This window comes from Ahaetulla prasina, chromosome 1 (genome assembly GCF_028640845.1).
Source record: "Ahaetulla prasina isolate Xishuangbanna chromosome 1, ASM2864084v1, whole genome shotgun sequence".
NCBI classification, from domain to species: domain Eukaryota; kingdom Metazoa; phylum Chordata; class Lepidosauria; order Squamata; family Colubridae; genus Ahaetulla; species Ahaetulla prasina.
In genome coordinates, this window is record NC_080539.1 from 71303135 (window position 1) to 71319721 (window position 16587).

Consider the following 16587-nt stretch of genomic DNA (forward strand, 5'->3'; position numbering starts at 1 on the left):
ATTCAGATGATCTCAACACAGCACTGGCCATACTTTTGGATTATTTTTTGGGGGGTAGGTTAAGTTTCAGTCCACTGCCTCAAGGGAGTTGCACACTTCCAATTTGTGTGTTTTACTCATTTATTCTGTAATTTGATATGCAGAATATAGATGAGACCATACTCACCTTCCTGCACATATTTCTGATTTTAGTGCTAATTCAGATTATGGCAGATTGACAGCAACGTCTGATAATGGTGGCCTGCCTGTCCTCTTCTGGAATTAGCATTCCATCCTGGGTAGAAATACCATTATGTGATGATTTGCCAGCTTTCCTCATGCCCTCTGCTCACCAGTCTGCTGCTCCCATTTCTGCATTTCTATTGCATCTGCCAGGCTTCTAACCACTTTGCCATCTGCTCTAATGAAAAATGGAAGCAACATATTGCTTTTGGCCTAACCAACAATCTGAATATTACATCTTTTCCATGTCAAGTCCCACCTCCTTTTTCCTTTTCTTTATTTCTACCTGATTAACCCATTTCTTTCTGCCTGCCCACCTATATTTGTGCTTTTGGGATGTCAAAGTAGACCCCTTTCTAAATGAGAAAAATTTGAATGATTGCAGTGAATGATTCCTTTCCTTAATATATTTCATTGCCGTGCCCTTTTCTTTTTATATATTTATTACATAATTTCCCCCATAAAATAACATACAAATTGAAAAGGAATGAGAAAGTACAAAAATAAAAAAGGAAGAAATGGAAATTAAGAAATATATACAGTAAATGACTTCTGATCTTCTTTTCAATTGAAGTTTCATTATCCCTATCCCTAAGATGTTATACAAATCCCTTCAGCTCTCACTTAATCTTCAAATCCATAAATCATCATGTAATTTCTTTCTTCTTTTAGCAGAAATTTCCATATGAGGTTTTCAGTCTTTCAAAAAAAAAAAAAAAAGGTTTTGATTGTCTTTTTTCCTCCGGTCATTTCTGCAAGTCCTGCAATTTTTACAATCCATTTCTACTGCTTTACCCTTTTCAACTCTGCAAGTCATTCATTCACTGCCCAGAGCACTTAGAGAATAAAATAAATAACAAAACAGAATTATTGTATTCAAACAGAGGCATAAACAAACATCCTGGGAAGATTAATTAAGAGAGGGGAAGCAACATAGTGGGTCTGCATCTCCTACTTGTGAAAACCAACTATTTCAGGATTCCTAGGGTCTAAAGAGAATTGACTGAAACTTACTCTGTTCAGAAATATGATGATCCCAATTAGCCCTGACACAGCTATGCAAACATGGCTTCCGAAGCATGCAGTGATTGCTAACCAAAAGCAAAATAGCATGCGTTACTGCTAATATCTTTGGAATCTTTAGCATTATCAAGAGAGTGCTCTTTTTTGGCAAAAGTAAGATCCTACCAAGTTTCCCTGAAAATAAGACCCAACCAGAAAATAAGCCCTAGCATGATTTTTCTGGATCCTCGTAATATAAGCCCTACCCCCAAAATAAGCCCCAGTTAAGATCATCAGCCAGACAGATCAGGGATGAAATATAAAATTTGTTACTACCGGTTCCAGGGCAGGGCTTGGTGGGTGGGGGGTAATGTGACTGGGTGGGCGTGGCCAACTTTTTTATTTTTTACTTTTAAAAGTATTTTTTACAGCCTCTTTGGCTGAAGAGGTTGTAGAAAAAATGCTTTTAAAGGGTTCTAATGATCCCAGCTGAGCCACACGATCATCAGAGGCTTTTTTTTTTTACTTTTAAAAGCATATTTTCAGCCGAATAAAAATTGCTTTTAAAAGTAAAAAAAAAACAAAACCTCTGATGATCGCATGGCTCAGCTGGGCATGGGGAGGCAGGGATTTTTGCTACTGGTTTTCCAAGCCACCCACCGCCATTGCTTCCGGATCGGGCAATCCGGTCCGAACTGGGAGCATTTCACCCCTGAGACAGATGCATTGTAGTACTATATGTCCCCTCAAAATAAGACCTAACCAGAAAATAAGCCCTAATGTGTGTTTTGGAACAAAAATTAATATAAGACCCGGTCTTATTTTCAGGGAAACACAGTATTTGGGACAATATTTTTTTTAACATCCAAGTGTGAAGTCAAAAGATTGATTCAGATTGTGTGGAAAACTGATGTGAGACATAAAGCATATGACAATTTTATGTTAATTTAGATGCATGCCAAAAACATTTTTTTTATGAGGGACAGAAAAACTGAGACCTGATGCAAAAATCCTAGGTCTAAAGGTGTATTTTAGCAACAAAGCAGAAATATCTTTGATTTATAATAATTCATTTAGTGACCATTTGAAGTTACAACAGCACTTGAAAAAGTGATTTATGACTTTACTTCAACAACCATTGCAGTATCCCAATGGTCATATGATCAAAATTCGAGAGTTTGGCAACTAGCATGTATTTATGAGCGTTGCACTATCCCGGGGTCATGTGATCACCATTTGTAACTTTCTCAGCTGGCTTCCGACAAACAAACTCAAAGAGGGAAGCCAGATTTGCTTAATAAGTGCATTGATTTGTTTAACAACTGCAGCAAAAATATATATATCATAAAACGAGGCACAACTCACTTAACAACTGTCTTGCTTAGCAATGAAAATTTTGGCCTTAATTGTGGTCATAAGTCGAGGACTACCTTTATCAGTTATCGATAAATCTACAGATAAACAACTAGCTCTCCATCCATTAGGACACAACAGCAGGAGAAAGAGAGATAAGACTGGCATTTGGGGACTGTTATCTACTTGGTTTATGTGATGTGGTTAGCAGTTACTAGTTTTTTGTTCTAAAGATAACTTTTCAAATATCTAAAAAAGCTAGATGATCAAAGGCTGTGCCCTGAAATCTCTGCCTTCTAGCCTTCTAATTTTGAATATCAGTCTGGAGGAAGCCTGACATTGATATTCGCTCTGGCACTTAGCACATTGTTCATTTTTCTATATTTTCAATTGTTTTGTATGTTTGTACATTAAATGGTACACTGTGTATACAGTTGCATAATATACATATTATTGCCTGCAGGTGCATGGCTGCATGATAAGCAGCCTAAAAGCATTTCAAATACATAATTGTTTGCTCTGATGGGCCGAGGGCCCAGATCAAAGTTTGCTTGTTTCCTATGCTTTATTTCTCTCTGTTTTTCTCCTTCCCCCTCCTCTAGGTGAGGTGGACCAAAACTGCTGGCAGCGCCTCGGACAAATTCCAGGAGACATCGGTGTTGAATGAGACCCTTCTGATTGAGAAGATCCAGAGGCTTCAGGGGGGTCGTTATTACTGTAAAGCAGAGAATGGGGTTGGGGTCCCTGCCATCAAGTCCATTCGAGTAGATGTGCAGTGTAAGTCATTTTGTGGCCATCCAAGACTTCCCACAGTTCTACTGCGTGTAACTTGATCATTTCTCTAGTGAAATTCTGCATTGACCTAGACTCATTCTCATACCTATGAGGCAAAGGGATAGGCCTTGTTTTTATCCATGCTCTCTTTCCTGAAAGTGCTGGTCTTGGACAAAAAGTTTTCATGAACTTAGGACCAATTCATTCATGGCCAGTGGTGGGATTCTACCAGATTGAACTGGTTTGGATGAATCGTTAGCTCTGACTATCAGCCGTGAGTGAACTGGTTCTCTCCGATTTTGAAGTGGGCCCACCCGCCCCGCCTTTGTGTTATACTCACCTATATTTCTGTTTCCAAAGCCCAGCTAATTGGGGTGGCAAAGTGGATTGCTGTACCTCAGCTGTTTTCCTTGCCAGCAACAATGCAGAAATTGAGTTTCCTCCAAACTCTGCACATGTGCGCGTGAGCTTAGCAAACCGGTTGTTAAACCGGTAAGATCCCATCCCTGTTCATGGCCTTAGATAAGAAGGCATGTGTACTATAGTCAGTGGCATGCTGCAATTTGACTAAACACTAAATAAAAGGGTAGATGCAAATCTGTTTGCTCCTACTTAGTTATACAGAAATCAAGAACTCTTGCTTCCTCTTTTAATTGAACTAAACATTAATTCTTCAAATGAGAGTTGGAATATTAGCTAGTTAAAAAGAAAGCAAGTCAAAGAACCCAAATGATATTGACCAAATATTTTGGATTAACAATTTCAGCTTCGGGTTGTAGTCAGGAATTAAATTAGAAAAACCCTTCTTCTGAACTGTGGTGGTACAGTGATTAGAATGCAGTATAGCAGGTTAATTCTGCTGACTGCCAGCAGTTTGATTCTCACCAGTTCAAGGTTGACTCAGCCTTCCATCCTTTTAAGGTCGGTAAAATGAGGACCCAGATTACTAGAGGCACTATGCTGACTTTGTAAAACACTTAGAGAGGGCTGTAAAGCACTGTGGAGCATTGTATAATTCTAAGTGCTATTGCTATTATTGGAATTGGAGTTCAAAATATGTGGCAAGCACTAGATTGCTATGTCTGGTTTAAAACATGGTTTGCTCTTGGGCTGTCAATTCACCCAGTTGCACAAATAAGCACATAAATGATACAACAAATATGAGAACACAATGATTAAACCCCAAGCCCATCTTAATATTTTAATAAAATGATAGAATTCCAATCTCCTCTTTGGTACAGAATCCACTAGAGCAGGGCTCTCCAACCTTGGCAACTTTAAGACTTGGGGACTTCAACTCTGGGAGTTGAAGTCCCCAAGTCTTAAAGTTGCCAAGGTTGAAGAACCCTGCACTAGAGAATCTCTGATTGAAGATCTCTAATGAAGAACACACCACTTCATGTGACAGTCTCTTCCACTGGCTGACGATTCACATAGCTCTTAAAAGTTAAAGTTCCTCTTAAAGTCTAGCTTCAAATCCTTGTAACTTGATTGATTCTAGCCCTATTCTCTCAAGCAACAGAGAAAGTCCCCTCCTCCTTCTAAATGTATCCACCTTCTGTATGATAGCTCTTCAGATATTTGAAGATTGCTATAATCTGTCACTCAGTCATTTTATTTTTGGGGCTGAACATATTCCGATCCTTTTCATTCCTGACAATCATTCCTGACCAGACTTGATTTTAGACACTTCACCATCTTGGTAGTCTTTCTTTGAAATGTCTCCAATATGTCACTATCTCTTTGAAAGTGATATGGCCAAAACCAGATACAGTTCTACACGAGGATCTCATCTAGGCAGAGTACAATGGGGGTGAAAATTACTTTCCATGTTCTACAGGAAATCCTCAGTTTACAACAGTTCATTTAGTGATCATTTAAAGTTACAACCACACTGAAAAAAGTAACTTAGGACCGTTTTTCAAACTTATGACCATTGCAGCATCCCCATGGTCATGTGATCAAAATTCAGACACTTGGATTTATGACAGCTGACTGTCCCTTGATCCTCTTTTGCGACTCTGACAAGCAAAGTCATTGGGAAAACCAGATTCACTTAACAACCCTGTTACTAACCTAATAACTGCAATGATTCACTTAACAACTATGGCAAAAAATATCCTAAAAGAGGGCAAAACTCACTTAACAACTGTCTCACTTAGCAACAGAAATTTTGGGCTCTATTGTGGTGGTAAGTCAAGGACTATCTGTATTCTTTGTGCTCCTGTTAATGGACTCCAAGTTAGCATTTGCCTTTTTAACGTTATGTTGCTGAATGCAGAATAACAGAGTTGGAAAGAACCTTGGAAATCTTCTAGTACAACCCCTGCCTAGGCAGGAAACTCTACACCATTTCAGACAAATGGTTATCCAATATCTTCTTAAAAATTTCCAGTGTTGGAGCATTTACAACTTCTGCAGGCAAGTTGTTCCGCTGATTAATTATTCTAACTGTCAGGAAATTTCTCCTTAGTTCTAAGTTGCTTCTTTCCTTGATTAGTTTCCACTCATTGCTTCTTGTCCTTCCTTCAGGTGCTTTGGAGAATAGCTTGACTCCCTCTTCTTTGTGGCAGCCCTTGAGATATTGGAACACTGCTGTCATGTCACCCCTGGTCCTTCTTTTCATTACACTAGACATATCCAATTCCTGCAACATGCTGGCTCATGTTGAACTTATAATTGATAAGGACTATTGCACATATACTACTGTGAAGCCCGGTTTCCCCCATTCCCACAGTACTTTGCCTAGATGAGATCTTTGTGTAGAATTGTATTTAGTTCTGGGCACATCACTTTCAAAGGGACTGTCGTGTCCCACTCCTCCTCTGACGGCCGAGTCGGGAAGTCCGTATCAAGCGTGCCTCTGCAGCTCTGCCAAAGTCCTATCAGAGTCCTCAGGGCAGGCAGAATCCAAGGTGTGACTTCAGCAATCCAGATTAGACTTTGCCTGACTCAGAGAATGCCAGAAAGCAGATCCTTTATATAGGCCATGGGGTGTGGCTCCATGACTCAGCACTTATCCAGGCCTGCCCCTCCCTTCCTTTTGCTGATGTCGCCTCTCCATTCTCCAGAAGCGTGGATCTATCCATTGCATCGTTTTGTCTCCAGCTGTTGGTAATCCCAGCTCGTGGCTGGCTTCAGGCACACATGCTATCGGAGGGAGGTTTATTTGTTCGGTTTGTCCGGTTTGTCCGGGCATGGTGCCAGGGCTGGGGGCTGGGGGCATACCAGGACATTCTTCTGTACTATCAGCGTCCGGCAGAAGATAAGAGGGGCCCGGCTGTGGTGGGGGGAGCGAGCGAGGCACAACAGGGACAGTGACATACTGGAGAAATCAAGTATGGTCAGGAATGATTGTCGGGAATGGAAAGGATCTGGGTATGTTCAGCCTACAAATAAGATGACTAAGAGACATTATTGCAACTTTCAAATATCTGAAGAGCTTTCATACAGAAGAAGGAGCCAACTTTTGGTGTGGTCCTCTGGCAGCCTGCGGAGCTGGCAACAGAGTCGGACAGCGATGAGGGTGAAGAAGAGCGTGGGCCAGTCCTGAAGGCTGGGGAAGGCCCGGATGAGGACTCTGCATTGGAGGCTGAGGTGGGGCCAGGGCCATCAGGGAGTGATGTGCGGACTCCAGAGCCTCCAGAGACTGACAGTAGTGAGGCAGAGGAACAGGAGGAGCCTGTTCCTAATGCACGCATGAGAAGAGCTGCCAGAAGGCAAGAGCAGCTCAAGCAAAGAGGACGACTTGGGAGTAGCGCCAAGAGATTATTGGCCCCTCCCATAAGGCTTAAAAGACCAGAAACGGCATTTGGGCTTTGCTGGAAAGTAACGTTGATAGCTTCGTCTTGTTGCATTTATTTTGTATCAGTGTCTTCTGAATGTTTGCCAAGAAAGGCCTTTGGCAGTTTGCCTAATTCAGCAGTTCTCAACCTATGGGTCGCGACCCCATTGGGGGTCGAATGAAAATTTGCCAGGGGTTGCCTAAGACCATCGGAAATATGGGAAGTATACTTGTGAGTCAAAGAATCGCGCTCCAATGGTTGACTCCACAAGACAGCTGCAGGCTCTTCAAATCGCTAGCCGAATTCGGCTTCAGGCACGATGAATTAAAAAAGAGAGAAATCTTTGCTCTGATGTCTCCCTCTCAAGCCAACTGCAATCACTCCCAATCGCTAGCCTAATCTGGCTTCAGGCGCCATAAACTTAATAGGGGAGGAGTCTCCGCTTTAATGCCTCGGTCCTCAAGGCAATCGCAAGCAGTTCAGATCGCTAGCCAATATGGCTTCAGGCGCGATAAATTCAAAACGAAAATAATTTTATGGTTGGGGTCGCCACATCATGGGGAATTGTATTAAAGGGGTCGCCACATCGTGGGGAATTGTATTAAAGGGGTCACAGCACTATAAAGGCTGAGAACCACTGGCCTAATTGGACCAAGGTTGGTGATAGGACTGAGGAATTTGTGTTGGGAGGAATTTGTTTTAATTTAGTTGAACTACGCTGAGAATAAAGTAATTCTCAGTTGTTCAAATAAAGTTTGTTTTTTCACTGACTGAGTTTCCTACTACCTACTTAGGCCTGGATCACAACAATTTTGTCTATTGCTTGAGAGAATAGGGCTAGGGCCAATTTACAAGGATGACTTGCATAACTTTTACCAGGAGATCAGATAAATTAGCTAAATTTATGAATTCATAAATTCAAAGCTTAAATTAAAAACTCAGTTCGTTTAATGCCAGTTGTGGTATGCCTTGGGGTTCTGTTTGTGGATACTCCAGAGGTAACTGGTGCTGGTTAAAATGTGGCCTGGTCTGATCCTGGAAGACTTTTCTTACATTGATAATCACCTGTTCAAATATCTGATAATGAATGATATAATTATCCCCACTTTCCTGCTTTCCTGAAATGTTTCTACACAACTTGCTTCCTCCCAGGTGACTGACAGCAATCACAGGCTGTTAAAGAAACTTTTTATAGGTCTCTGAAAGCCACTGTTGTCTCCTGCCAGCTGATCAGCTAGCAAACAGCCATTGGAAAGTGGTTTTGGAATGCATTTCCCCCAAGAAAATGTTGTGACAATATATAATACATCCAATTGAGCGTGTCCAGAAATATTTTACAAGAAGAGTTCTCCACTCCTCTGATCACAACAAAATACCTTATGGCACCAGACTTGAAATCCTGGGTCTAGAAAATTTAGAACTCCGCCACCTTAGGCATGACCTGAGTATAACTCATAAAATCATCTGCTACAATGTCCTTCCTGTCGAAGACTACTTCAGCTTCAATCGCAACAATACACGAGCACACAATAGATTTAAACTTAATGTGAACTGCTCCAATCTTGATTGTAGAAAATATGACTTCAGTGCCTGGAATGCACTACCTGACTCTGTGGTCTCTTCCCAAAATCCCCAAAGCTTTAACCAAAGACTATCTACTATTGACCTCACCCCATCCTTACCTGTATATTATTTTTAGTTATATATGTACAAAACATTAGCATAAGGAGCCCCTTTAGTGCCAACTGCAGAGGAGTTTTCAAAATGTTATCTAGGAAATTAATGTTCTTTTCATGAAATATTTAGGAGAGGCTTTACCAACTCATCACCCTCCTCGTTTTTTGGAAATTTGGGATATTGCATTCAAAACACTAGCTATATACTCTGCCAATTTTGTTAAGACTGGTTTGGGTTTTTCTCCTTGCCCTCTTCTATTATACAGCTTCCCTGTACTTTTCTTTACTTCTTTAATTTTATTTACCACAGATAATTGATCTTGGGTTATTAAAAAGTCCCATCTCAAAAGGGAATTGATTTCCTGTGCAGTTCCCTTTGCTTTTAGGTTGGAGCTTGGATCTAAGCTGATGCAGAGTCCCGCTCTTCTTCCTATATTTCTTACCTTTAGCGCTATGGGGTAAATTGGGTGGCCAAGGGCTTTTCAATACTAACATCTACTCTACAGATGGACTTGGTAATATGCCTCTTGCTTTGTGTGTGTGTGTGTTGCTGTTCCAGAAAAGAATTTGCATTTTTTTGTAACTCTTTGTTTGATGGATAAATAGATGAATGAGAGAATAGGAAACGACTAGATTAATCCTTACCGCTATTGCCCTTAACTGCACATTTCACAACATTGTCTTCTTTGTCTGTCCTTAATATGCAACAAATATTCCCTTTCATTTACTGTTGATGATAATTGTACAGTTACTTCCAAAGCTGCTTTTTCAAGAGGTAACTGGACTTTTTGGTCTTTCTCTGACGGTGTTTCACTTCTCATCCAAGGAGCTTCTTCAGCTCTTCAGAGCTGAAGAAGCTTTTTGGATGAGAAGTGAAATATCTTCAAAGAAAAACCAGAAAGTCCAGTTACCTTTTGAAAAAGCACCTTTGGGACAACCATGACCTGGATGGCTGAGAATCTTCATAGACGTTTACAGTTACTTGTGCCCTGGTTTAAGATTATATCGTATCTGAAACAATTTGTTTCAATTTGTTTGCTCAGAATTGTGGTGATGTCTGTGTGCCTATGTCTCGATCAAGTTGTAATCATTCTTGACACTTGGAAAAAGTAAAATGCAAGTACAAGTAGTCCTCGACTAACAACAGTTTGTTTAGTGACCCTTCAAAGGTACAACAGCACCGAAAAAGTGACTTAGAATGGTTTTGCATTCTTATGACCATTGCAGTATTCCCATGGTCACATGATCAAATATTTGGATGGTTGGCAACTGGTTCATATTTACAATGGTCACAGTGTCTCGGGATCATGTGATCACCTTTTGCAACCTTCTTAGAAACACAGTCAACAGGTAAGCCAGATTCACTTAACAACCATGCTACTAACTTAACAACAGATCATTTGACGGCCGTCTCCAGGAGAGCGTTCTACCAGGTTTGCCTGGTGCGCCAGTTGCGCCCCTTTCTGGACCGGGATGCCCTATGCACGGTCACTCACGCACTCGTGACGTCTCGCCTGGATTACTGCAATGCTCTCTACATGGGGCTCCCCTTGAAGGGCATCCGGAGGCTACAGTTAGTCCAGAATGCGGCTGCGCGGGTGATAGAGGGAGCCCCTCGTGGCTCCCGTATAACACCCATCCTGCGCAGACTGCACTGGCTACCTGTGGCCTTCCGGGTGCGCTTCAAGGTTTTGGTGACCACCTTTAAAGCGCTCCATGGCATAGGGCCGGGTTATCTACGGGACCGCCTACTGCTACCGAATACCTCTCACCGACCCGTGCGCTCTCATAGAGAGGGACTCCTCAGGGTGCCGCCAGCGAGGCAATGTCGCCTGGCGGCGCCCAGGAAGGGCCTTCTGTGGGGCTCCCACCTCTGGAACGAACTACCCCCAGGACTTCATCAGCTTCCGGACCTTCGGACCTTCCGCCGCGAGCTTAAAACATACTTATTTAATTGCGCAGGATTGAGCTAGATTTTAATTTACGGGTTTTAAATTGGGTTTTATTTTCATATTTTTAATTTAGGCTTTTAGAATAAGTTTTTTAATTGTTTTTAGACTGTATTTATCTATTTTTAAATGCCTGTAAACCGCCCTGAGTCCTTCGGGAGATAGGGCGGTATATAAATTTAAATAATAATAAATAATAAATAACAGGAGCAATTTACTTAACAACAGGCACAGACACAACACTGAGGCAAAGAAAGGTCATCAAATGGAGCAACTCTCACTTAACAAATGTCCCACTTAGCTAATAGAAATTCTGGGCTCAATTGTGGTCGTAAGTCGAGGACTACCTGTATAGAACTAGCCACAGATTCCAGATGTGACCATACTGCAGTCAAGGAGAGTTCAGACCAGTTGCAAACATGATCCTTTATTCATGAGATTTCCTCAATACAAATACAGTAGATTAGTACTAGAAATTAAAATTACTCAACCTTTCGACCAAATTCCTAAGCAGCTTTCAGTTTTTAGAAAAACCTCAGGTCATGTGTTACCATTCATCCAGGTAAACTTGTTCCAAAGCTTCATATAAATCCCTGTAGAAGAAACTCGGCCAACCTGCTGCTACATTTCAGTCCGTGCCAGCAAAGCTGGTCTGCTGAAGATCCAGAAAACTGCCATCACTAGCACAAAGTCCCCAGACATCATTATTAATTAGGAAAGCTTTTCCTTGGAGTGTTTCCATGCTGGGAGGAGGAGATAGGGAAGCCAGATGGAAAGTGGGGACATTTAAAAGTTATATTGATATTGAAACAACCCACATGGTTGTATCAGTTGGCAAGCTAATAACTGTGAGTTGAATTAAGCTCTGATATAGTTTTATTAAAAAAGTGTATTACTGTAGGCATTAGCGTACCCAGCTAGAGAGAGATGAAGTGCCTTCAATACTTCAAAATATTATTTAAAAAATTAAGTACAATTCTTTCCCTAATCACCATTTCTACTGTCATCAGTTTTCGCTAAGATTTAATACTTTTACTGATTCCTTTTTTTGCTGAGACATGCTGAGACTTAAGTGAAAAGAACGGACACTTGCAAATTGCTATGGTCATGGAAAATCTTCTTGGCTTTTTTATTATGTTCAGAGACCGCTTAGAAAACCACGAAGAAAGATGGCATTCATAAGTAAAATTATGGTTTTTTTCAGAATTTTTGAAGGGGGCAATTTTTATACTCGGATTTCTTTCAGTTGGAAGTGTGATTGGTGAATTTGCAACTGGCTGCATTGGTTTCGGTATCAGGATACCCATTTGCTCTCTACATGGGGCTCCCCTTGAAGGGTACCCGGAAGATCCAACTGGTCCAGAATGCAGCTGTGCAGGTGATAGAGGGAGCACCCCGTGGCTCCCATGTGACACCCCTCTGCGCAGTCTGCACTGGCTTCCAGTGGTCTTCTGGGTCCAATTCAAGGTGCTGGTTATCACCTTTAAAGCGCTCCATGGCTTAGGACCGGGTTATTTACGGGACCGCCTACTGCCACCAGTAGCCTCCCACCGACCTGTGCGCTCACACAGAGAGGGCCTCCTCCGGGTACCATCGGTCAAACAATGTCGGCTGGCGACCCCCAGGGGGAGGGCCTTGTCTGTGGGGGCTCCTGCCCTCTGGAATGAGCTACTTCGTCAACTCCCCGACGCTTTTGTTTCAGCATGCAGGGCTAGCTTAAATATAGTTTTAACTGGGGTTTTTAATTGGGGTTTTTAAACGGGGTTTTTAATTGTATTCAAATTTTTAGGCCATATATGGAATTAGTTTTTTATACTGCTTTTAACTTGTGTTATATGTATTTATATTTTATTGGCTATGAACCGCCCTGAGTCCTTCGGGAGAAGGGCGGTATACAAATTTAAACAATAATAATAATAATAATAATAATAATAATAATAATAATAATAATAATGATGATGATGATGATGATGATGATGATGATGATAAATAAAGATGAGAAAGGATGATAAGAAAGGAGGAAAGAGCCAGTTTGGTGTAGTGGTATACTGGCACTACAGCTGAGAAATTAAGGCATCAGCTGAGAAATTTGGAGACTGAGTTCTAGTCTTGCCCTTAGGCATAAGGCCAACTGAATGACCTTGAGCCAATCACTCGCTCAGCTCTAGAAAGGAGGCAACAGCAAATCACTTCCAAAATCTTACCAAAAAAATTGCAATGACTGGTCCAGCAGGTCACCAGAAGTGCATCTATCTATCTATGGATGAGAAAAGTGGCATCACACAAGCAGGGCAGGGAGTTTTGGGGCTTGTAATTTCTACAGACTTAGTGAATACTAGATGGGAAAAATCAGCTTTAAGATAATAAAGACATGAACTTGAACTAAAGGAGACTCTGGCAGAGTTTGCACATTTAAATATGAGGAGCTTAAATCACTTCAACTTATTTTAATCATTCACTTTGACACAGTGAGGTTCCCCACACCCCGCCAACACTCCAAAGCCGGTATGGTGAGAGATTAGAGCTGTCACTGGAGACTGATAGGAAATTAAAGGTCCCTGGGATGAAGTGCAGGTGAGAACTTATTACACTAAGAGTTTTTGGGGCAGAAAATTTTTTCAGGTGAAATGGCCAAGGGTAAGTCACCTTGTTATAACTGCTTCGTAACATCAAAAATGAATGAGAGTTAGGCAGCAGACAATTGAGATTTAGATCAGGTGAATTTTATTGCTGCCCCATTTGCATGTCATTGTTTAAAGCCCAGTGATGCTATTTCAGCTATTTCATTGTCACTGATATTTTTTCTTTTTTCTTTAGCTTGTGGAAGGAACAAGGCAAAGAACAATTCTGAAGCCCATCCAAGTAGGAACTGCTGCAAAGGATGATCAAAATGCAGAGGAAACAAATAGCAATGACCCCATATTTTCTCACTTGAATGATGTGATCACAAAGCACTTGGGGAAAAGAACATAAATATTAATTACCATAGAAAGACCCCGTTCTCCCATTAATGTAGAGAAGAGTTTCTGTATACATTGGCATGAATAGTTGTGTGCATAACGTAATATGCATAACAATCCAGAGGGCATTAGTCATTCTTCTGATTGACTCAACCTATCTCATCTTAGGTCCTTGATGGCGAGCCTATGGCACGCATGCCACAGATGGCACGCGGAATCATATCTGTGGACACGCGAGCGTTGCCCTAGCTCAGCTCCAGTGCACATGAGTGCACCGGCCAGCTGATTTTTGGGCCTTCTGGGCCCACCGGAAGTTGGGAAATGGGCTGTTTCCAGACTCCGGGGGGTGGGGAAGGCCATTTTCACCTTCCCCAGGCTCCAAGAATGCCTCTGGAGCCTGGGGAGGGCAAAAAACAGGCCTACTGGGCCCACCGGTAACCTTTTTGCTGTCACGTGCCAAAAGCGCGGGGGAGGGGTGCTCATGCATGCACCGGGGGGGCAGGGCATGGTGGTATTGAATTATGAGTGTGGGCACGTGCACATGTGACCCCCCACACACACACTCCCCCTGCTTTTGGCACCTGATGGCAAAATGGTTAGACATCACTGTCTTAGATCATTGCAGGAACTAAAAAATGATTTATAAAGGAAAATGGAATCCTGATGCTTATTTAGGAGCCATCCAGGAAGGTAACATTAAAAAAAGTTTGCCTAGATTAACTCAAATATGAAATAAAGATTAGTATACATTGGTTGACACTCCTTACAAAGTATTTAAGAAGTTTCTCTAATCTGGCTCTACATCTCTCTTATGTTTTCCTCTGCCATTTTCAATATCACTACTCAGCTTTAAAAAAATAATAATCCACCCATGTGTCTGAATACACTTCTAGTATTATCAGACTAAGAAATCTCAACTTCTATTACAAACTAGCTCTTCAAAACATGTGCCTCATTAAAATATGCAAATTTTTGGTCTAGGCACACGTCTAATGGAAAATGTTTGCTTTTAGTAGAAAGCAGTATCTTGTCTTGAAACCAGAGTTCCAGACTGATATATAGCTAAATCAATATTTTAAATGTCAACAGGATATAAGAGCTTTATGGAAGGAAAGAAGAGTGTTCAGGTGCTCTGTGGTCACATGCTTCAAATATGCAAGGACTTTTCTTTAGTGGTGTCTTTTACAAAGGCTCTGCATTTGGTCCTCATTAGCGTGCATCTGGATTTTTTTCTCCACTGAGTTTAATGATTATCCATCTCCCCAACCCCAGAGTGCACAAATACACACACCCCCAACTGTCTGAAAGCAGGGGCATATGATGCATATTGACAACTTTCATTAATCTGGTCTGGCTCTGTCTCTCCTCATTAGCAGAACGTTAAATGAAGCGGGAACCTAAATGGATGGCAAGAATTATATTATTTGATTCAAGGGTTCTTTGCTCCTTTAATCTACTCAATCTTGAAAGGTATCTTGGGAACAAAAGTCTTATGATGATGCACTGAATTAGTGTTATTGACAGAATTACACCCTGAATCTTACCTGCAGGATTTTGGCTCACACAATGAGCAGAGACCTGTAATATTGAGTTTTGTCCCATGTAAAAATAGTATTGGGGACCAAGGAGACTGATTTTTACCACGTTGGGGCATTGGTTCGCCAGACAATATTGTTTACTGGGAGCGTATCTTTTAAGTTTTTTGATAAGGAAGTGGTTTCAGTATTATCTGGAGATGGCAAGGACTTAATTTGGCCCTTCTGAATTTAAAGAATATGCCCAACTACTGAGTTATACTTTTTGCATAATGATAGATGTATCAGCCAGGAAAAAAAATCAAAATAAAAACAACCTATAGAGGCAATATCTTCATTGTACTAGCCAAAATGTAGTATTAACTGCAAGCTTTCAAGTTTCTTAAAAGTTCTAATGAAGTGAAATAGTTAAAAAGCAGAAAAATGAACATGAGATTTGGGGCTAATGTATATTATTTGGCCTCTTATATGAATTAAGAGCCAACCTCTTCAGAGAGCTATATCTTTACAAAAACCCTTGCTATAATTCAGAAACATTTTGCACCGTGCTGTATTGGACAACATCCAAATTGCATTCCTTGAGGCTGATAAAGATTTTTAAGAAACATGAAAACTTGCAGAAATGATAAAATATTGGTTGAGCAAATAAAGATATTGCCCTTGTGGGGTTTTGAGCAGGTCCTGCTTAAATTGCTTTTCATTGTGATTAATTTCTGTTTGCATGAAGATTTTTGAATGGAGGAACATTCAGTAGTGTGATTCAAGAATAACTCTTAAAGTTCTTGATTTTGTGCTAAATATAGATCAACTCCAATTCTAGCATGAACATGACACTAACTGAAACCTCTGGTTTTAATGTAGAAACAAATGATTGCAAACCATATACAGAAATCTAATTTAAAATACTAAATATATATTTAAAAAGAACAAATTGGGGTTAGCTAGAAAGTGAGTTTTAAAATGTCTTTCTACTTGAGAGTCCATGTAAGATGCAAGATTAAAGCATATATTTCTATAGTGGTACTTCAGTTAATGGAGCAAGAACTTCATTCAAATTTAGAAAAAGCAGCAGTTCAAAGAAGCTACAAAGTATCATTAGTAGAATAAAAGTGATGAACAGATGCATTTGGCAGGCTAGGCAGAAACAATCAGATCTCCCATCAAGTTTTCACAAGCATTATTAAAGATCTCCACTCCACAATGACAGACAAAATACAAAGCACTTGAATTTTCTCAACTGGCACAAAGCCGGACACAGGGCTTAAAATATCAATACACCAAGTTAAAAATAGCCTGTCTCCTGTTTTCTTTCGCCATCTGGCTTGCTAAAA

At 40.8% G+C, this 16587-nt stretch overlaps 1 protein-coding gene across 1 annotated transcript in view; it reads left to right on the forward strand.

Moving 5' to 3' along the window:
- The window catches only part of MDGA1 (MAM domain containing glycosylphosphatidylinositol anchor 1), a 348213-nt gene that overhangs the window by 138806 nt on the left and 192820 nt on the right, over nucleotides 1–16587 (forward strand). The window contains exon 3 of the mRNA XM_058178574.1: nucleotides 3180–3354. Coding sequence (XP_058034557.1) covers nucleotides 3180–3354 — 175 coding nt within the window. The remainder of the gene's footprint in view (nucleotides 1–3179; nucleotides 3355–16587) is intronic.